Raw genomic sequence first — 21,935 nt, forward strand, 5'->3', positions numbered from 1 at the left:
CTTCCCCCTGGCGCATGCGCACTTACAAATCCCCAGAACCAGCAGCAGCAGTAGCTCAGGTCAGTCAGTCCAGTCAGCCGTCATCCACGCATTTATCTATATTCCCTTTTCTTAAATTAGCCACTTTAAGCTTCGCGATACCGCCCCCAATTTCAGCGTCGGTACGGAGCCGCCAGGCCGGGACAGAGACGGAGAGAGAGGCCTCGGCCATGGAAGCGCTCGGACCCGGTAAGAAATAAGAGACATTTTTTTTTTGAGAGAGACGAGTGAGGAGCGGAGAGAGCCAGCCGTGTGTCGGGAGCGTGTGCGCAAATGCGTCGCTTCACTGGGGGCCGCGGCTGCAGCGAGGCCTCGACGCGCTGACGGGGAAAACAAACCGAGGCCCAGCCCGTGGTGTCCGTGTGTATATACGTGTGTGACATTATTTACATCGAGGGGGGAGCCACGTTTCGCGCCCGAACGAGAAACGAGGGTGTTTTTTAATCGTTTTATTCAGTTATGTCCGCGCGGTTTTATTTATCCGTAGCGCGCACAGCTCGTCGTGTCGAGGGTTGGTATTGTGTGAGTGGGGATTTAACTATCAGGACCTTCCTTCCTCCTTCCCTTTCCTTCCGCGTCGTGGTGGTGTGTTTACGTTGATGTTTGTTCACGGTCTGTTTCTCCTATGGCTATAAAAAAACCAACCACCGTGTTTCCGTAACGAGAACAAACAATACCGTCGAAATTTGGCAAAAAATCCCACATTTATTAAACCGTCTTCCTGCTTTTTAAACCGTTTAAATTTGAATCGCCATCGGCAGTGGGGGGGGTGGGGAGGAGGGGGGGAACAACGCGTTTCTTCGGGCTGCCCCCGTCCGAGATGACAGCGATGGATCGGAAAAACAACATGAATGCCAATAAAAACACATGTTACTGGCGTTAAGTGAGCGTACGTGCGTGTTTTTTTTTTAGTGAGCCCCTAATTGACTACTGTTATGCGGGTCTTGTCACCGCTTTACGCGCCTCTCCTCGGGCTGCAGCCATGCGCCCGTGAGAGCACAGCAGGGCTGGATGGCGCTTTAATCGATCACATCTGCAGGCCAGCTCCATATTATTTTATCTCCTATGTGATAACAAAGGTACTTATGGATCTAATGACAAAGCATGCAGGGGTAAAGGTAGCCACACACCTGAACACTTAGTTTTTTGGGGTTTTTTTGTTGGCTCCAGCTGCAAAATAACGTGTTTACCTCCCATTTTTCCTTACAAACTGTTGCTCTTTTTTGTTTGTGAAATGCGCCTTTAGGTAAGGGAGGGAGGGAGAACAAACCACCTTTCTTTTATGGTTTTATTTTTGTTGACTTGCTGAATGTCCACACACATCGCCCACAGCTCTTAAAGGCAGCTGGTGGCATTAGGAAAAACCTAGGTGTGTTATTTATTTTAAGGAGGAAAATGTTAAACAGATGCAGGGTGCTGTGTGAAGGTCCTAGGGAATGTTTGGAGACAACACTATTGTGTAGCTATCCACAGGTGTGTGTGTGTTTAAGTGTGTGTGTGTGTGTGTGTGTGTGTGATCCCTGGCAGCCTCATTGTCACACGCAAGCCACAAAGGTTTTTTATCCACAATGAAATTAAATCATTTCCAGCTGCATTTTGGGAGAGGACTGGGATTTAATGATTGTTTATCTTTCTAAGTGGAGCATAGATCAAGATTTGCCTGCCACAGTTATGATTTATGCACTTTAATAATAATAACTTGTGTTGCAGTATTATAGGTTTTGCATCCAACAGCCCCATATTGGTTTGAAGGTGCATTTTTTTTTTTAGTGAGTCTTTGTTTAAAAAAAAAAAGGTTACAAAACAAGTGAAAGCTTGAGTCTGTTACATTCAAACCTTTGCCAAATGAGTTCAAAGAATACTGATCAAGCCAATCACCGCCTTGTAAATCTCTGTATTTTTTAATCTGGTGTCTGTGGTGACATTCCCATACTGGCGCACCGGTAGCGATGCATTTTTTAACTCAACCAGCAATGATTGGTTTGCCAGATTTGAGGGGCGTCTATAGAGCATGTGTACCAGAGCAGAGCTGGCCAACTTCCGGTTTAGCCCTCTGCTAACTTGAGGGATAAAATAATTTAATCATGCGGCTCTACACGACTTCCCAAATGTTATCGTACCAAACGGATCAAATTCGAAAACGAGTCATTTAACAGGGGTTGTGACGCTCAAAACAAATGAATCCACCGTTTATGCATGTACTCACAGAACTGTAGTTACATCCCGGTAACCACTATTTACTCTCACTGCCAAAAAAAGGGAGGACAAAAGCTCTGCACTGCAGGTTTAAGCTTTTTAAAAGTACTTATTTTGATGCAATTAAAATGCTAATTTTCTAATTCAGCTGTTGTATTAAGTGACTATTTTTCTTCATTCTGCAGCCAAGCAGCACCAGCAGAGAAATTCAACAATGGTGCTTTTTAATTGACAGTTACCAACAATATCTGGAGAATTTAGTCTCCATATTGCAATTTTTATATTCTGTATGTATTTGTTTAATCATCACATTGTTGGTATTTTGCGATCAGAAATGTATATAATTAGAAAAATGCTTGTTGTTGTAGTTGCATTAGGAAGTGAGATGATGTGACATTGGCTTGTTTGCGAGGTTGCGCCACAGCTGGATGTCCTGTCATGCTATGGCTCAACAATAGAGCCTCTTCTGGTTCAGTTGTTGGGAGGATTTTTTTTTTTTTCAGAAACACTCTTTGGCCTTTTCTTTAGTGTAGCTGGAATTCTTTAGGATAGGGCCCCAAAAGCTGCGTGTAATGACTTAGTGGAAACTTGGGAGTGTGTTTTGTAAAGCAGGTGGTTTAATCAGATACAAGCTTGAAGGTTGGCGCAGATGCATACACTGGAAAGATGTAAACAGAAGCGAATGGATGACGATTTGCTGTGGCTGGTGTGACTCGAGCGAAAAAAGGAGCCCTACTCGAGTTGAAAATGTTTTAAAGTAAGCAAGAAATTCATGATGATTTCGAGTTATATTACTCCACAAGGACAGGGCCAAAAAAGCAAAAGTCTAGAGGAAAACAAGTGAAACAGCTTCATTTGTTGTTGTTAAAGTTTTAGAATGATTAATGATCGGTGTGTGTGTGTGTGTATGTGTGTGTGTTATTTCAGTAAACATCTGTACTGCTAGTCAGGATATGCATCCATTGGCTGATTGTAGCCTAGTAACATGTACTGCAGGCACTCCAGTGGTGAAATTTTAGCAACTAACGCAACACAAAACCATATTTGCTTAGCATTGCACATGAACTCACCGGTTAAAAATAAAGTGCACCCTTGTCCGCTCTTAAGAAGCAGACGTTTCCATCATGTGAATGACCAGGAAGCGTTTTGCAGTACTTTTGTTGTTTCCGCAGTCCAGTGTAGTACTTTTTTTTTTTTTTTTTTTTTTTCTAATCCAGGTGATTTGCAGGTGTGGGCGTCAGTGCGCTCCCTGCTCAGTACTGTTAGTCTCTGACTCATCACCAGGCCGAGCCATCATCCTCACGCTTAGCTTTAAGCCCAGCTGTCTCTCTGCTCGATCACACCGCGGTTACCAGGGACACGCATAACATTAGTAGGCTCTGCAGTGTACGAGTAACAAATATGAGTATAATCTAATGGGTTTTAAACATCAGATTAGAGAAGAGAAAACTCAGCGTGGTAATCTTAGTCCTGTGTGATGTTGCTCTTTTTGCACATGTTAGTGGTCAATCGGGATCCGAGATGAAAGATGTACATACACAGTGCTACATAAAGAGCAGAAAGACTTTTCTTTTTTCCCTTCCCTCCAGTGCATCTGTCATTTTCTACGCCAGGAAAAGCTAACTTCACTTCCTCTGTGACTCAAAAGTAGATGCAGCTCCGTCTCACTTGGAGCCGAAGCATAAAATTATGGAGGAAGCTCGCTTGATGGGGTTGTTTTTAAATCGAGGCTTAAGTAGCACCTTTAACAAGTCTGCAGGGTCTCTTTGTGCGACATCTATTTTTATCCAAAAACATTTTTAAAAGTTATTCCGTCAGACAAAAGTGACTTTTTAGTTCAGTTAGTCAATCCCAGTGTTCTTTAAAAAAACGCATGAACAGCCTCCTTTTTTATGGGATGTGTTAAAATGCGATAGATTGATTTAATGAACACTAAAATATACACGTTCATTAGATTTACAGGCATTTTAAAGACACTTGCACTGATACAAGTCATTGAAAAGACTGTCTTGTTGATGGACGTGCTATAGCCTATTACTTCGCATTTGTATCTTCCATTCTTGATGAAGTGGTACTCCGTGATGTTGGATCGTCCGGATGTCATATGATGTTTCTCATTAATTTTCTCATATTAGATTTTTTTTTTATGGCTGCTTGCCTGTTCAAATCTTTTCCCTTCTTTTCCCCCTCCCCTGATTCCACACAGTAATTTATTTAAACACTCACAGAGAGACTGTTTGCCATTGTCATCATCGTTCCTTTATGATTACCCCTCCCCCCTCTTTCGTTATTATTTAAGTATATGTGTGCAGGAAAAATTTAATTGATTAAAATACTCTGTTAAGAACAACAATAAGACTTTGGAAAACAGAAAGAAACAAATTAAATGAGCCTCAAACCTTTTATTTATGAAGATCAGATTGATATACTCTCACCTGCTGTCATTTACTTGACACACCTTTTCCCTGTGACACGTTATGTCCACTAAAATATCCTCATTTGCATGAATGTAGGCCAAGTTGGTTTGTTTTTCTCTTTGCAGAAGCCGTACAGATTACTGAGCTGGCCTGACATTTACCCCAAGTGTTATTCTAGTTCCTACTCATGCATTCTGTTGGGTTTTTCTTTTTTTTGTATCTAATGTTTTGATATTATCTCAATCTGTGATCTCTGTCTGTTGTTTTTCTCATCTGCGCAGTTTTTGTCAGCGCCCATGATTTAAACTCACACATTAAAGACATAAAAACAGACACAAAACAATTGAACGTTACCAGTAAGACTCTTTTAATTAAAAAAAACACAAAAGAAATGGTTGTTGTGGTCGTTGGCGGCAGTACTGACGGCGATAAGTAGACTTCATGTGGCGGAAGGATGTGTTCAGGCATTTCATGCTGATACTCTCACACAAATTTCTAAGTGTGGTAGTGTGGCAGCTGAGGAGGCTAAATATAGGTACCACTCTGCTTTTGGTGAAAGTGGAAGAGGAAGACCTCGCTGTGCTTCATGCACACAGACTAAAACCCTCGCTGTGGTGTTTGTCCGTTCGCCCGGTGACCAAGAAAAAAATAGAAACCAACGTACAATGTCACACACAAAACAATAGCCCTCCTACCTTTTTTAACTTTGGTCAAACGTGTTTATTTTTAAGCTTATATCAAAGAGGTGTTGACTTAACTGTGTAGTAATTTAACTCCATTGTGAACAAAATGTTATAAACACACTTTCCTGCATGTAAAGCTTTCTGCACACGGCGCTAAAAAAAAACGAATGCACTTAAATTACGACTGAATTTCAATACACTTGAAACGCTTTATCGCCTTTTGTGACACATAAAGCGAGAGGTATACACACACACACACACACACGGCGTCGAGCTTGCCAGTTTGCAGCATAGTGTAGAACATTTGGTGCCTTTTGTTGCCATCAGTAACAAGGCCAGTAGGACAAAGTAGAGTGAGTCACCAAATGATTTTAATCCAAGTCGTGACAAGGAAGATCAGACGTGCAACCAATAGTCTCTTATTTATTTAAGACTGTATCATAAACAAAATCATTTAGAAAAAAGCTGAATGATGTTTTAAATCAAGCTCATGGTTTGTTTTGTAGGATTGAGGAGGAGGAGAAGGAGGAGGAGTTGGGTCGTTGGGAGCAAAGGGGGGGGAGGTGATATGGGGACCGGGGCTCGATGAGTTCATGTTGGGGAAGCGTGTTTTCAGGAAGCGATGGGGAGGGTCCCGATTGTCCGTGCTCTCGCGCTTCACTTGCTAACTGGAGCGTGTGGGTGCATGGAGTTCAGGAGGACCCCCGCGGTCCCTTAGCTGTCAGTTGACAAAAGCATTACGCCGCCTCCTCCAACCTCCTTCAATACCACCAACACTCTATTATTATTATTATTATTTTTTATTAATGTCGCTTAGAGCAGACATCACCTTCGTTCCATGTTAATGTAAATGAGTAGTATTGCTGTGTGAGACGGATGAGTCATTATCAGGTTGGCTGTAGCTAAAAGAGGCCTGCGGTCTTAATTAAACGTACGTGCTGTTTTTAACTGATGACTAAAGCATTGTGGACATTGTGCTCCTCCTTTGCCTGCAGTGTTTTTTATGCTACAATGTAAGACTCAAGTGGTACCTGAGTTAGGTGGGTTGCATGTAGGAGTCCTGTATGTATGAGTGTGTGTGTGTGAGTGTGAGTGAGTGTGGCGTGTACTGTATGTAACGGTAATCCCAGACTCTGCGTGGCACCCCTCCATATGGCCCTGCTGCTGTCTGTCTGAGAGGAGCTGGGTCTTTGTCTCGGCGTGTGGGGTGGGCGCCCTTGTGTGTCTGGGTGGAGCTGGGGGGTAGGGGGTGGGTGGGGGGGCGGGCCGAAGGATAATTGGAGGTCATTGTTTCGCCGGCCTCTTGTTGACCCATGTAGGTCAGGGGCCAGAGTTACGGATCAATCAAACCGTGTTTGTGTGTGCAGCCGTGGGTTCTGTGAGGCCATTTCAGTGCATTCAAGCAGGTGTCACTGATGAGATAGTTTGCAACGAGCTTGGCGTTACGCCGCGCGCATTCATCCTTCGAATTTGGCGTTTAACGGGAAGATAAACGCACAGGATCTCACAGTCGCCACCTTTGTTCAATGCATTCAAATTAAACGCTCACATGTTTTTGTTTGAAGCTTTACTAGTTTTGAAGGCAGAAAGATTGTTTTTCTTACAAGACTACTAGTGAATTCAGCCGCAGTGACACATGGAAACTACGAAATGTATGAATTCACTCTCTAATATGAAGAAAGTTAGATATTCTTACCAAAGTTCTCACATATTGATTTGCAATATCCATAAAAGCCCATAAGATAAATGCTAATGAATGACTCCCCTGTGGAGAATCAATAAGTAACTGTTGTGATATGACGACATTGCAAAGCACTCACTGTTCTCTCTGCTCTCTCCAGGCCCGCCCGCCCCTACCTCTCTGTTTCAGCCTCCGCGGCGTCCCGGCCTCGGCACTGTGGGGAAACCCATCCGGCTCCTCGCCAACCACTTCCAGGTGCAGATTCCCAAGATTGATGTCTATCACTATGATATCGACATCAAGCCTGAGAAACGGCCGCGGAGGGTCAACAGGTAAACCCGCCGACGTTTGAAGTTTGGACGGACTCTAAATGATATTTGTGGTTGAATGATTATGCTATCGCTTCGAGCGTGTTTGTGACTCAACGCCCCTGTCGTCTCTGTCGTTTTTAGGGAGGTGGTGGACACCATGGTGCGGCACTTCAAGATGCAGATCTTCGGAGACCGACAGCCCGGCTACGACGGGAAGAGGAACATGTACACAGCGCACCCACTGCCGATCGGGAGAGACAGGGTCGGTATCTCGAAAAACACTCCACCTCTGTGTCCGTGAGCACGTACGCAGACGCGTTTGAGTGTCTTGTCATGTTTAGGAAAAAAAATCGAAGTAACTCTAAGGCTCCATAAAGCGAGACGTGGTTGGCATTTAAGAGCATCAACGCAGCGGTTTGTTCATATTTTAGGAGGAAGGAGGCATGCATGTGAAATGGTTTAGTGGATTAGGCTGAGCTGGCAGACTCCATGTTTGTGGGTTTGTAAGTGGATGGTTGCCGCCTCGAATTCCAGATCAATTTGGAAAATCTGGACAGAAAATGAGATACCACTGCTGGCATTTCTGGTGAAACCTCTTAAGCGAGATCCCCACCAGACATCGATTAGATCTTTTATATTCTATAATACGACCCGTAACTAAAACTTAATTGCATCCTGGGTGTCGTGGTTTTTTTTTTTTAAACTTCTTTTTAAACTGCGTCACCTTAACGAGGCTCCGCTTCTTCGACTCGACATGTGAAACAGTCCGAGTCACAATGCTGCAGCCGATCCCGTCGTCTTTATTTGTCTGATTTTTATTCTCACAAACAAAACAAAACAAACATCAGAGACTGTGCTGATGCTCCAGTACAATCTAGACTAGACTCCTTCCTCCTATCACAGCTAATCACAATCATCTGATTAACTATAATAGATCCAGAAGTAATTGCTCAGGATATTGAGTTTACATCAATTCACAAATGGAAGGAAAAAAATTACATTATTTCAATAAATAAAATCGTGGAAATATCATTTGCAAGTAATACAAAACATGGCTTCCTTAACTTCAGTTCGAGATTTCCTCTGAACACTAGATTCATAGTGCATCATTCTGGGGATATACATCTAAAAATATCAATTATTGATTATAAACTGTTTTCATTTGCAAATATATTCATATAGTTTGGTTACTGCATCACCAAAACTATGCAGAGTGTCATTAGAAAGTATTATTTCTGTCCGGATGATTGGATGTTTATACAAAACAAACAAACCCTTTGCTTGTTGAGTCTGAACTGACACACAAACTTGACAGATTTTCTTTTTTTTCTTTTTAACAGTGGAAAGATGTTTTTAGTTTAGTTGGCACAGAGCAGATCACAGATGTAAACATGATGGATTGGATGTCGAATGATTAAAAACCCCTGCGTGCTTGCCAAAACCCTTAATCGTAACATTAAAAAACGATTGATGTAAATGTTTTCTTCATAAAGACTGAAGCAGATATGTTCTCTCTTTGTTTTCTTCTGTGTTCGTGCACTGATGAAATGTTTTTAATGACAACTTTTGTTTATGACAAATTGACTCACGGGGGCGTTTGAAGGTGTTTTGTGTGTCGCTCTCGTCTTTCACTATCTCTGCCCTTGAGTGTTTACTGCCTATCTGTCTCTGTCACCTGCTCTTCAATCTGTTTTCCCTCCACTCATCATTCGCTCCTCTCACCCTCTCTTCGTCCTCCTGCAGGTGGATCTGGAGGTGACCCTGCCTGGCGAGGGGAAGGATCAGACGTTCAAGGTGTCCTTGCAGTGGGTGTCCGTGGTCAGTCTCCAGATGCTGCTGGAAGCCCTATCGGGTCACCTTAACGAGGTCCCCGAGGACTCCGTTCAGGCTCTGGATGTCATCACACGGCATCTGCCTTCCATGAGGTACCGATATTCCTTCCCCCGTCTGCCTCTTCTCAAACGCACCACCCACATAATTTTCACATCTGTGTCGGGGTTATTGCTTTTCATCTTTTTATTTGTCTGTATTTCTTAATTTCCTGCTGTCTTGTGTCTTCCTGATCAAATCATATTACACTCTATAATGGATGTGTTTAGTGCCTCGCTACGGATACGTTTTCATAGAATCGATTCCCTAACAGCAGCTTTTTGTAACACAACACGGTGACCACTGAACCAAAGAGAGCTGCGTTTTTTGATTTTTTTAAAACTGCTGACTTCGATTTGGATGTGACATCAAATGACACTAAACTTGTGAAGCCACTACATTATGAATCAATAGCACTTTGTTAAACTCTGACCCTGTGTTTCTGGTATCAGTAGCTTTGTGTGGGTATAGACTAATTACAAGATTATTTCTTGAAACACAGATAATTAAATGAACATTTTCAGGTGCATTTCCTTAATTTAACACCCTGAAATGCTGATTTGTCTCTTAAGGTGGTTAAAAAATGCTTTGAGCTGTAGTTATCTTTCATGTAAGTGTCCATCAAAGTCTTAACTTTGAACCCAAATATCTTACAGCATCAACTGGAGACCAGTTTGAATCTCACTCTGGTTGCTTATTGAAAAATAATCTTTTGAGGTGGTTTGATTCCACGTCGATTGATTCTGTCAGTGACTGATGTTTTTGTGTTTTGCGTACACAGGTACACTCCAGTGGGGCGTTCGTTTTTCTCCCCTCCGGAGGGCTATTACCATCCTCTGGGCGGAGGGAGGGAGGTGTGGTTTGGTTTCCATCAGTCCGTCCGTCCTGCCATGTGGAACATGATGCTCAACATCGATGGTAAGACCTGAGTGGAGCTGATCCCGCTGGAGCTTTGTGTGTGTGTCAGAGATTTGAATAATAATTAAACTGTTCTTTTTAGTAGAGTCGTCGATAATATGTGTCTGAATGTACATGTTGTATATTGTATCTGGCTCATATAGGTGTTAACTGACTGTGAGGATAAAATATTCACATTTAAGAAGCTTCCCTCCAAAAGTGACTCAAAACGATTTATCAGTTATCAAAATAGTTGGCTATTAATTTTCTGTTGATTATCTAACGATTAATTGGCTTTTTAATTAATTAATTTTAGCAGTAAAACCAGTTCCTATATAGTGAACAGTTAGGGGACAGTTTAGAGGTCAACTTAACACCGAGACCAAATCACTAACTGTCCTGGTTCATGAGAAGTTCTTGTTTTCATATAAATACGGGTCCTAATGTGTGATCAGGACTGTGATGGTTCACTTCATATTTGCTTGAATCCACTCAGTTATATTTAGGAGACCAAGTCAAACTCTTAAAAAGAAAGCCAACAGTTTGTAGCTGTGAGGACCTCCAATATGGCGGCAAGAAGGTGTTTTAAGTCACCTGTAAGCCTCCGTATACATCAGCGCTACATTCCCTCTCCCCTCTTCTAGTTTCGGCCAGACATCTTATCGTGATATGTCATGCATTAATAGTTTTTCCGGTGGATTTGACGGATAACGTCTCTCTTCTACCCCCGCAGTGTCGGCCACCGCTTTCTACCGTGCTCAGCCTGTGATAGAGTTCATGTGCGAGGTGCTAGATATACAGAACATCAACGAACAAACCAAACCGCTGACGGACTCGCAGCGTGTCAAATTCACTAAGGAAATAAGAGGTAAGCAAATATATTTTGACAGCTACGAAATGGCTTTGAATGACCAGTTTTAATAGACGTTATATACACTACCTTTTTAATGACCCACTGTTTAGAGAGATTACATGTAGGGTGTGGGAATGTTTGTTTTTAAGCAGGGTGTAAGAACTAAAGAAACTACACACCCACACATGCTGTATCACAAAACACACACACACGCACTGCTTAACCTGCAACAGTGATGAAACACCTCGTGTGTGTGTGTGTGTTTCTGCCTTTTGAACAGAAACTACCGTAGGCAGAAATGCGTCCCATCACACAAGCATTCACATCGGATCTTCTTCAACAAAACAGTTTTTATTCATCACAGAAATATTTTTAACGCTTTTTTTTTTTAAATTTCAAGCAAATCTGGTTTCTGTTTTTCTTCACTTAACTACACAAAGAGTCGCCAAATAACCTCGCAGGGAGTAACTGACATTTTTCAGATTTCTTGTAATTCTGAATCAGATACTTGGACCGTGTGGAATTTCAGCTGCATATTTTCTGTGCCAGACACTTGTCAACTCTCTCTCCCCATTCTCCCTTTTTGGTTTGTTTTATAAGCTGTATTGTGACAAATATCTAAAGAGAAACTGCAGAGAGCTGTATGCAGTTAGCCTCGCTGTCAGTATGTATCTTCCTTATTGCCTCAAGACGCCTGCAGAGGAACAACACGCTGCGATTCCAAGCCAGCACAGTCGAAAGATCTAAAAAATACTCCTTCACATTGTGTAACAATCTTTTTTTTTTCTTCTTCTTCTTGTGTGTTTTTTAACAGGCTTGAAAGTTGAGGTCACACACTGCGGCCAGATGAAGAGAAAATATCGTGTGTGCAACGTCACGCGCCGACCTGCCAGCCACCAAACGTAAGTTAGTCATATATTACCCTTCCTGTAATTTTTTTTGTTTTACTTTTACTGATGTGGATTTCTGTCGCCCACGTTTTTTTTCATTCACAGGTTCCCATTACAGCTTGAGAACGGCCAAGCCATGGAGTGCACAGTAGCTCAGTATTTCAAGCAGAAGTACAATCTGCAGCTCAAGTATCCACATTTACCCTGTCTGCAAGTAGGACAGGAACAGAAGCACACCTACCTTCCCTTGGAGGTGAGAAATGGTTAAATATCATAATTAGTCTTCCATCACCAATGGCGACCTTTTCCCTGCTGTTGTTCCTCTTATCTCGGTGTCTTTTTGTTTAATTAATGACACGTTTCCTTGTAGGTGTGTAACATAGTAGCAGGCCAGCGCTGTATCAAGAAACTAACAGACAACCAGACATCCACCATGATCAAAGCTACGGCACGCTCGGCCCCCGACAGACAAGAAGAGATCAGCAGACTGGTGAGTGATGTTTGTTTCCCCTCTCGGGGTGGGAGTGAGACCAGCAACCGGAGCAGCAGCTGGCATTCGGTTTATTTTTCTCCAGCTATCTGTAGTTTTTCAGCCGGAGCCACTGCGTTTGATCTCAGTGACTCCTGTAAACGCTGAATATGAGAAACTTCTAAGATCCTGTTTTGTTCTCCTACATCCATCATCAATTCCTAATCTTTCTCTCCCCCCCCGTTTTTCTTTTATTTTTGTAACCAAGGTCAAAAGCAACAGCATGGTCGGGGGGCCGGACCCTTACCTGAAGGAATTTGGCATTGTGGTGCACAATGACATGACGGAGGTGACGGGGCGTGTCCTCCCAGCACCCATGCTACAGTATGGGGGCCGGGTGAGTACAGACACAGGGAGGGACTGTGGCAGGGTGAGTACTGAGCAGGGGCTACAACGCACAGGGGGGGGGCGGGGGTGGGGGGCATCAGAGTGAATGGTGGGGACATCGGGGGTCGTTCCAGGTTTGCAGAAGAATGAGACAATCTGGTTTTTGATCATAATTGATTTACATTTTGATTGATTTTAGAGCCATTGAAATGAATAAAGGGGCTGCTGATTGAAACGATGTAGTCGATCAGTAGATTGACAGAAAATTAATCAACTATTTTGATCATCGAGTAATCATTTTAGTAATTTTTTAAAGGAAAAATGCAAAGCATTTGCTGGTTGCAGCTTCTCAGATGTGAATTTTATATTTGATTGGTCAAAACAAGACATCTGATAATGAAAATAATCATTAGTATAAAAGTTAGTCGGTGTAAAAATTGCATATTTAACTTTTTAAATTAATTAATTCAGACCAGATTTTGATTCGAGCAGACCCTGAACTATCCCTGTGTTATAATCCTTTGGTGCATCTCAGCAGTCTCTTAAATGTGCATATCTTATCATTTCAAATACTCTTTTTTTTTTTTTTTTCCCTCCACTGAAACAGCTTTTAAGTATGTAAATATCATAATGCTTATAGACAAGGGCTTGGAGATTAACCTTTTGCATTCACCAGTGTCTGTGGAAGTGGAGGGAAGGAGATAAGGGGATAATCATCGTGGACTGCTGAGATTCACCCACTGAATCTCAAATCAGCCATTAAGGCGACTATAGCCGTAATATGGAAAGAACTAAGAAGATTAGATAATACATGCAAAAGACAGATGTAAATATAATATATTTTTAAAAAAACAACAGTACAGACCTTTGACACCTACATCACAGCTCGGTTGTGAGGTGTGAGAGGCTGAATTGGGATTCAAGGATTGTGTGCAAGGGGGGAAAAACGGATGTGCTGCCAACAGGAAGACGATAAGACTCGCAGTCACCCGGCATTAATGTGCAATCGCTTTAAAAGATTCATTTACTGTTTTAAAGCCCGTGGAGTGTGAATTAGAATTTCTCTCCCAACTGTAAATGAAAAGGTCGATATAAATACTACAACAAGCCGCCAATCTAGAGGCGGCGTTCAACGATTTCTGCGTAGATGAGATGAAACGTTAATGATCCCTGTGGGGAAACTGGTTTAGTGTTTTTGGACAGTTTTCCCCTTTTTTTATTTACAGTTGTCCTTTCACTGTTGTAAAGCAGATTGCTGCTTGAAAAATGCCTCTCAGGTGCCAAAGCCAGGCGTAAATCCCTCTATTGGCTGCCTGAACTATATATTGGTTAATTTACCTAAGATCCTATCACACTACACTCTCTCTGAATGGCTTGGCCCATTGCCTGCTGGGATATCGAGTCCAATCGGCTTCCAGTTAAATGCTCTTAAATGTAGACTGACTGCTTTTTCCATTTCACACTGATGTTTGTTGACATACTGTTGCATCAAAGTATTCTCAGAAATAAAGATGAAGCGACTCTACGCACAACATTTGAAACGGGGAAAAGCAACAGTCTGTTTCCTCTGTAACATGCACTGTAATTGATGTTTTTTTTTTTTTATATTCCTGACAGCAACCTGTAATAATTTACTAGACACTTTAAATCAGAAACCTAAATTAAAGATTTTTGTGGCCGATCTTGGAAAGAGGTGGAGAAGTTCTGAACTTTTCCTGGCACGCTGCTCTCAAGAAGGTCATTGTGGTCACTTGTTTTGGAAAAGCTCTTAATGGCCTTTGGCGAATCTTGTTAACTTAATTGAAAGCCACTGCCCTTTGAAATTGTATTCAAAACCACACTTCAAGTAGGGGCCACTCACCTAATGATATCTCTTTGAATAGATACAGTACTTTTGTCTGCTGTTCATGATGTCAGGAAAAAAAAAAGTAATTTATCTCTTATAGGCTGTCTCTTCCAAACAAGCCTCACAGTGCACTCTTTGCAGCATTAATGCATCACAGCAAAATCATAATACAGTAAAACTGGTTTAAATGTGTGTAGAATAATCAAGTCTAACAATGTACAGTGTCTGTTCAGCTGTAAACATCTGTGTACAGCTGGATGGGCTTTTAATGCATTATGTTTGTCTGTATATGGAAGGAAAATGAAAGTATGTATTTTGCGCTGTAATACCTTTTGTATTGGCTCATCCAGTCGGGGGGTTGACTAAGAGAGTAGGGACTCTCTCCGCAGAATAAAACCGTGGCCACGCCCAATCAGGGCGTGTGGGACATGAGAGGGAAGCAGTTCTACGCTGGCATCGAGATCAAGGTCTGGGCTGTGGCCTGCTTCGCTCCGCAGAAACAGTGTCGAGAGGACCTGCTCAAGTGAGTCACAGACTTCAAACTTTTTCATGTTGCGCTGTGGCTTCAGGATAAGACTTGTCTCAGAAATGTGCACGACAAGGAGAAGTAACATAGCAAGGATGTGTAGATCTTCTACTTTTTCTGATTTTTATTTATACTGTTATGGTGTTAAACATGGTCAAAGTTCTCTGAATGCTTCGTTTGCAAAGTTACCTCTATGTCCTCCTCGTGATGGGATCAGATTGGGTTGTTTGCGTCATCCACTTGCATATTTCTTATCAGATTTGGGCATGAACATGTACAGATGTATTTGAGAAGTTTCTGTTTTGCATAAAGAACAATAAAAAGAAGTGAAATCCTACTACTGCAGAAGACCACAGGGACAATCAGGAAAAAAACGGCCTGTTTCAGACAGAAGCTGAACTGAGGGGCAGCATAAAGGGCCACTATAAGATAGATTCCAAGATATTTCAGGCTTATCCGCCTTGTTTTATCAAATATTTTTAAATGGTCTCTGATTTCTGATGAGTTTGTAATGTTTTTTTTTTGATAGGAGCTTCACTGACCAACTGCGAAAGATCTCAAAGGATGCTGGGATGCCCATTCAGGGTCAGCCATGTTTCTGTAAATACGCCCAAGGTGCAGACAGTGTGGAGCCCATGTTCAAACACCTCAAGATGTCTTATGTAGGTCTGCAGCTGATTGTGGTCATCCTGCCTGGCAAAACACCCGTCTATGGTAAGAAATTCATGATTTCAGCTTTTTAAGATGAGAATAGAACAAAGGAAAATGGATTTAAACTTAATTATTGGACTCTAGAGGTTATTCATTCAGTATTTTTTGTGATATTCATTTTCGTGACCTCTGTCTTCTCCTCCACAGCCGAGGTGAAGCGGGTGGGAGACACCCTCCTCGGCATGGCCACCCAATGCGTCCAAGTGAAGAATGTAGTGAAGACGTCCCCGCAGACCCTCTCCAACCTCTGCCTCAAGATCAACGCCAAGCTGGGAGGCATCAACAACGTCCTAGTGCCTCATCAGAGGTCAGCATGAAATACAGTTTCCTCGTTTGAGTCCAGATGGGAGGCTGGAATGCTTTTTTGGCTTTGAGTGTTGTAGCTTGGTTAGATGCTTTCTGAATACAAATAGTCATATGATACAGAGAAATATGAGATGATTTTTGCAGTTCTTGTCATTTGCTTTGTCTGGAGCTTAAACTCAGAGGATCTTTAGGTATAATATTGTCTGTTTTATAACTTAGTATAATGATATTTGCATCTTTTTTGTTTTTGGTCTTGGAATTAAATATGAAATATGACGTACAAGACCTGCGATGCAAAATCTTTCTCTCTTTTCTTTTCTTTTGTTGGTCGTCGCTCGGTTCAGGCCCTCTGTGTTCCAGCAGCCCGTCATCTTCCTGGGCGCTGATGTCACACATCCTCCAGCAGGTGACGGGAAGAAGCCGTCCATCGCGGCGGTGGTGGGCAGCATGGACGGCCACCCCAGCCGTTACTGCGCCACAGTGAGAGTCCAGACGTCTCGACAAGACATGTCCCAGGTAACTTCTGTACGTCAAACATAAGTTATTCAATTATTTCTATCAGTAAGTTGTATGTAAGTGACATGTTTTATGGACTCACTCTGTCTCTCTTATCAAAGTCTGATGGACCCTTAAACTTGAGTTTTTATGCCTCCGCGCCGCTGACAACCAAGGCCGGAGGCGTTATGTTTTCAGGCAGTCCGTCTGTTTGTCTCGTTCTCTCATGAACGCGATATCTCAGTAACGCCTTGAGGGAATTTCTTCAAATTTGGCACAAACGTCCACTTGGACTCAAGGATGAACTGATTTAGAATTTGGTGGTCAAAGGTCAAGGTCTAATAGGATTAAGATGATGAAGTGATGACATTTTTATATCCAAAAGGCTGAAGGTCAACTTCAAAATGTTCTGCAAAAACACTTTTCTGGCCATTATTCAACGCAGTAACTCAGGAACAGAAGGGAAGATTGTGACCATATTTCACATTTGGTCAGATACTGAATTGATGACACTAAATTTGGTGCACATCTTGAAACTGTGGTGATTTTAAAGATCTTGTGTGCTGATGAGTTGAAGATGTGTGTGTGTGTAAAGCATCCACGTTTTAGAAATTGTAGCTTTGCAGTAACATCGATATCTGAAGCTTTGTTTACTGTCATAGCTACAACTTTGTGTTCTATCAGAATCAACTTTACTGGCCAAGCATGTGAACACATACAAGGAAAACACACTTAATACCTTTTTATTAAATTGCTTCAAAGTCTTCACCGTAAATATTATGAGTCTGGACAGACATGTATGTAAACTGCAACTTGACTGGTTGGTGTATTTCTAGTTGTTAACAGTTTTCTCCTTCTTATTTGAGTCTAAATCCTATTTTTTATTTTATTGTCTCTCCAGGAGCAGCTCTTTAGCCAGGAGGTCATTCAAGACCTGACCAACATGGTGCGGGAGCTGCTCATCCAGTTCTACAAGTCCACACGCTTCAAGCCCACGCGCATCATCTATTACCGTGGCGGCGTGTCGGAGGGACAGATGAAGCAGGTGAGATATTGGCAGTGTTTTACAAAGTTTAGCCAACTATTTGCTTCTCTGTTCAGCTTTTTCCTGCCATATTTGTGGTATTTTGGAATGCAGATTTATATTTTTTTTCAAGACTTGCCTTCACGTGGCTTCAACTAGTCATAGATGCACTTTTTTTTGTGTAATATGTCTAATAAATGTTATTTCTCTTATTTTATGATAAACAATTCCATTAGAAAATGGCTACAGAAACACGTCACTGGTTCACATAATATACTTATCAATTATTTAACAATTAAACAACATATTTAGAACAAATGTTGTGTAAGATGCCTTTCATGTATGGGTGTCTTTTTGTGTAATTTCAGGTCGCATGGCCGGAGCTGATAGCAATCAGGAAGGCATGTATCAGTCTGGAGGAGGATTACAGGCCGGGCATTACCTACATTGTCGTTCAGAAACGCCACCACACTCGTCTCTTCTGCTCCGATAAAGCTGAGAGGGTCAGTAGAAGTTCACTCTGCCGTAATGTTGTGATATTGTTTGGGTTTCTGTTTTTTTTTTTTTTTTTAACACAGAGTCTTACCTGTCTGTCGCCCCCTGCAGGTCGGGAAGAGCGGTAACGTCCCAGCTGGCACCACGGTGGACAGCACCATCACACATCCGTCCGAGTTCGACTTCTACCTGTGCAGCCATGCTGGGATCCAGGTGAGGGTTAGAAGCTCACACGCTGAGGTTTACAGATTTTCACAAAAGCTGTGCGACAAATTAAATGTTTCAATTTGATTTAAAAAAAAAAAATCAGCTCTCACACAACAGGTACATTACCAAAATGATGACAAATTCAACAACCAGAATAAAACTGGTCTCATTCAGATTCATTCTTTTTTAGCTTTGAATTGGAGTATAGATTCAGCACATTTAAATGAAATACAAACTTATGGTTAAAACCTATAATTGCAGTGAAAAATGTTCCCAAAGGTACGGCTGTTTAGCTCTGCAGTTACCATAAGAGTTATGATGCTTAATGAGAATAAACTGCATGATTGGGATGCTTCTTTGACCCATCACATCGTTTGGCTGAAATTCAAAGTAATACATTACCCACAATCGTTAAAGTATGAAACACTGATCCCTTGTAAATTTAAAACATAGCAGTAAAACATGGCCTCAGACAGGCACATCGCAGCAGTCACTACGAACTGCTCTGTTGGCTCACTCGCTTCCTAGTTTGATGCTGCACAGTGTGTACAGGCATTTATCTGAGAAGAATCACAGTGTGGGTCCAGTTCTGGAAAAGAAAAAGAAGGTTTTTCTATGCCAAATAATGCGCTTTTATCACAATCTCATTGCAAAAGAACTGTGAAGTTAACATATTACATGAAATTATCCATGAAGCATTGATATCTTACATGTTACGTCCCATCTGCCCTCAGGGAACCAGCCGTCCCTCCCATTACCACGTCCTGTGGGACGACAACTGTTTCACGGCCGATGAGCTGCAGCTCCTCACCTACCAGCTGTGCCACACCTACGTCCGCTGCACGCGCTCCGTCTCCATCCCAGCACCGGCCTACTACGCCAGACTAGTGGCTTTCCGCGCCCGCTACCACCTGGTGGACAAAGACCATGACAGGTGAGGCGGACCTGCGTATCTCTTTGTTTCCAGCTCTAGAAAGAGAATTAGCTCAGATGTGACTGTGTCTGAGTTGGATTAAACTTTAGAGGGTTAATTCATCTGTGCAATGTTTAACAGCATTTAAAACGCCTACACTGAGAAGATAATTATGGTTTTACCACAAGACCAATTTTGGTATCATTTCTAATTTTGGCTCGTCTTCAGTTATGCGTCACATACTGTGACTGTTCTTGTGACTGCAGGACATGCAACTCTGCTGATGATATTGTTGCAACTTTGGTAACTTGTGGCTGTTATGCTGTTGATATGAGGCGTTTACTACAGGGCCAGAGACTAGGTGTTTAAAATATAGATCCAAGCTTATACCTGTTTAAACCTCTCCTCACTGGCTTCCTTTAAACTTAAGAATTAGTTATAATATTTAAGTTTTGACTGCTAAAACATTACATGTGCTTCAGAGAGGTACAATCGCACTGCAAGGAACCTCAAGTCTTTAGGGCAGGGCTTGTACTTGTAGCAACGTTCCTCAAAGAAGACACATAATTTGACTTTCTAAAATGTATCTTAAAGCAGACTTGTGTGTCTTTTTTACATCCTCTTGTCTTTATTGTCTCTGCAAAGAATGTAACCTTTGCTTTAAAACATGATTTACTCACCGCAGTCAATGTAAAGACCGGACAGAAAGCCACGTACCTACTTACCTACCAGCTCCTGCTTCTTATTTCCATCCCTGTATTTCCTGTGTTTTTGTTGCGCTAACACAATTCCTGGAAAAAGTCAAATTAAATCCCTCCCTATCTCTGTCTTACAGCGCTGAAGGCAGCCATGTGTCGGGCCAGAGTAACGGCCGGGACCCCCAGGCGTTGGCCAAGGCAGTTCAGATCCATTATGATACCCAGCACACCATGTACTTCGCCTGAGCTAGCGAGCACGTCAGCCAGTCCACCCGCGGACTCCCTCCTGTCTTTTTTTTTTTTTTTTTTTTTTTTTTTTTTAAATCTTTTTATTTGCCAGTCTCTCTCTCTCTCTCTCTCTCTCTCTTTCTCTTTCTCTCTCTCTCTCTTCTTCTCCCATATCTTTCTCTCTTTGTAGTCTGTCTCTTTCTCTTCATAACTCACTCTACATTTTCTGAATCTGCACCAAAGCGGCTCTTGGACAGGGGAATCTGCTGTGTCCCGATGTCCAGCAGCTTTTACTTCACGGAACAAGCTCCAACAACCAGCGTTCCCAATCGAGCCGTTGTTCTAACCAGCAATCCAGCACTGCGAAACCCCCCCCCCCCCGAGGGGTTTCCAATGCACAGAAGAAAAAAACAAAAAAACAAAAAAAAAAACCAACAACGAAAAAACAAAAACAAACCATACACACATACTACAAGTTGAGCCATTATTTTGTGTTTGTTTTTGTTTTTTCTATTTGAATGTCTGCACTCTTGTGTTTTTAAGATACACTGAGCAAGGGAGTGGATTGGCACAGTCTGTGTCAGCGCAGCTCTTTAGCTCTCCCAGCTAAGCAGGACTCTTATCTACTTTTACCTCAACGCCCTTTTGGGGCAAAATCTGTCACAAGGTCTTGGGTTTATCGGGTGGCGGGGAGGGAACTCTACATGAAGAGACGGAGGGGAGTCGACCTTTTGAGAATGATATATATATTTTTTCCTTTTTATGAGCGTGTGTTTTAACTTTTTCTCCTTCACGGTCTTTTACAAGCGAGGTGATCTGGGTGTCCATGCCCATTACTACTTTCCTCCCATCTTGGCAACGATTACGCAAGTCTGTATGCGTGTAAGTGTGTGTGCATCTCTGTATATACGTACATGTACTGCTGTTTGTGAGTGTGTGTTTGTGCGTGCATGTGTGTGTTTCATGGCAGGCCACTGAATTGTAAAGGGAAATCAAGGAGATAACTGCTGTAAATTCCTCAGATTTGTTGTTTTTATATTCACACATACAGTACATATAAACATATATTTACATCTATAGAGCAACTTTGAGACATATGACTTAAAACAGGCCTCACAGAGGGCCGGTGTGGGTATTTGTAGCAGTCCTGGGTCGCTTCATTAATTGAAATGATTTAAGTAACATTTTTAAGGTCGTAGTGGGATTCGCACCATTGGGAGCCAGCTGTTTCTTTGCGCTTCAAAAGATCATCGAATCCCAGGAAGTAACTTAATCCATTTCAAGTAGTGAGCGTAGCCAGGTCTGACTGTGTAGCAGTAGTAACCGTGGTCTGGCCTGTGACTGGCTCAGCATTGGGACCTGTTGAACGGCTTGACGGCATTAAACACAAGAGTTTGGTCTTATCCGCCTCGCTTTCTGTGTGAAAAGCAGAATCTTATTTTTCTTTGGACCTGATTATCTGAAAGATTATATGAGAACACTGTTGAACGTTGCTTTTCCTTTTTTTTTTTTTTTTTTTTTTTTTCTTCGTTAGGTAGTTTCACGGGCCGGAAACCAACGTAGTCTTTTGAGGTCTCCTTTGCTAATAGTGGCCAATTCATTGCACTGACCCGGGACGCTAGGCAAGCAACAGAGGGCACTCTCAATCTCTCTTACCTTTATGCATTTATACATAACGAATCAACAAAGCAGATTTGTAAAAGTTTAATATAAGATGTTTTGTGGTTATCTTAAAAAAAAAAAAAACCTGTTGTTTAGAATTAGTAGTTTACCATTGATGTTGTTGTTGTTATT

The 21,935-nt window shown here is 42.1% G+C and overlaps 1 protein-coding gene across 5 annotated transcripts; it reads left to right on the forward strand.

Moving 5' to 3' along the window:
- On the forward strand, nucleotides 1-20,242 carry ago4 (argonaute RISC component 4). 5 transcript variants are annotated; one of them, XM_042436244.1, is made up of 19 exons: nucleotides 1-228; nucleotides 7,177-7,348; nucleotides 7,469-7,589; nucleotides 9,071-9,252; nucleotides 9,978-10,114; nucleotides 10,827-10,961; nucleotides 11,761-11,848; nucleotides 11,942-12,089; nucleotides 12,207-12,326; nucleotides 12,574-12,735; nucleotides 14,913-15,061; nucleotides 15,594-15,778; nucleotides 15,923-16,082; nucleotides 16,426-16,606; nucleotides 17,478-17,621; nucleotides 17,969-18,103; nucleotides 18,207-18,308; nucleotides 19,037-19,236; nucleotides 20,051-20,242. In XM_042436244.1, exons 1-19 carry the CDS (start codon nucleotides 15-17, stop codon nucleotides 20,157-20,159), a joined length of 2,844 nt encoding a protein of 947 aa, XP_042292178.1. In that variant the 5' UTR covers nucleotides 1-14; the 3' UTR covers nucleotides 20,160-20,242. The 5 variants fall into 5 exon arrangements, with proteins under 5 accessions (XP_042292178.1, XP_042292179.1, XP_042292183.1 ...); XM_042436245.1 differs by having other exon boundaries at nucleotides 16,426-16,597; XM_042436249.1 differs by having other exon boundaries at nucleotides 14,928-15,061; nucleotides 16,426-16,597.
- Nucleotides 20,243-21,935: the final 1,693 nt, after the last annotated feature.

Source organism: Thunnus maccoyii, chromosome 15, assembly GCF_910596095.1.
Source record: "Thunnus maccoyii chromosome 15, fThuMac1.1, whole genome shotgun sequence".
NCBI lineage: Eukaryota > Metazoa > Chordata > Actinopteri > Scombriformes > Scombridae > Thunnus > Thunnus maccoyii.

What these genes read in the sequence shown, in the direction of transcription:
- ago4 (XM_042436244.1), top strand. Translation starts at nt 15, where the DNA reads ATGCGCACTTACAAATCCCCAGAACCAGCAGCAGCAGTAGCTCAGGTC. An exon ending in CATGATGCTCAACATCGATG is followed by an intron (nt 10,115 to 10,826) that starts GTAAGACCTGAG and finishes CTACCCCCGCAG; the next exon opens with TGTCGGCCACCGCTTTCTAC. An exon ending in ACATGTCCCAGGTAACTTCT is followed by an intron (nt 16,607 to 17,477) that starts GTACGTCAAACA and finishes TTGTCTCTCCAG; the next exon opens with GAGCAGCTCTTTAGCCAGGA.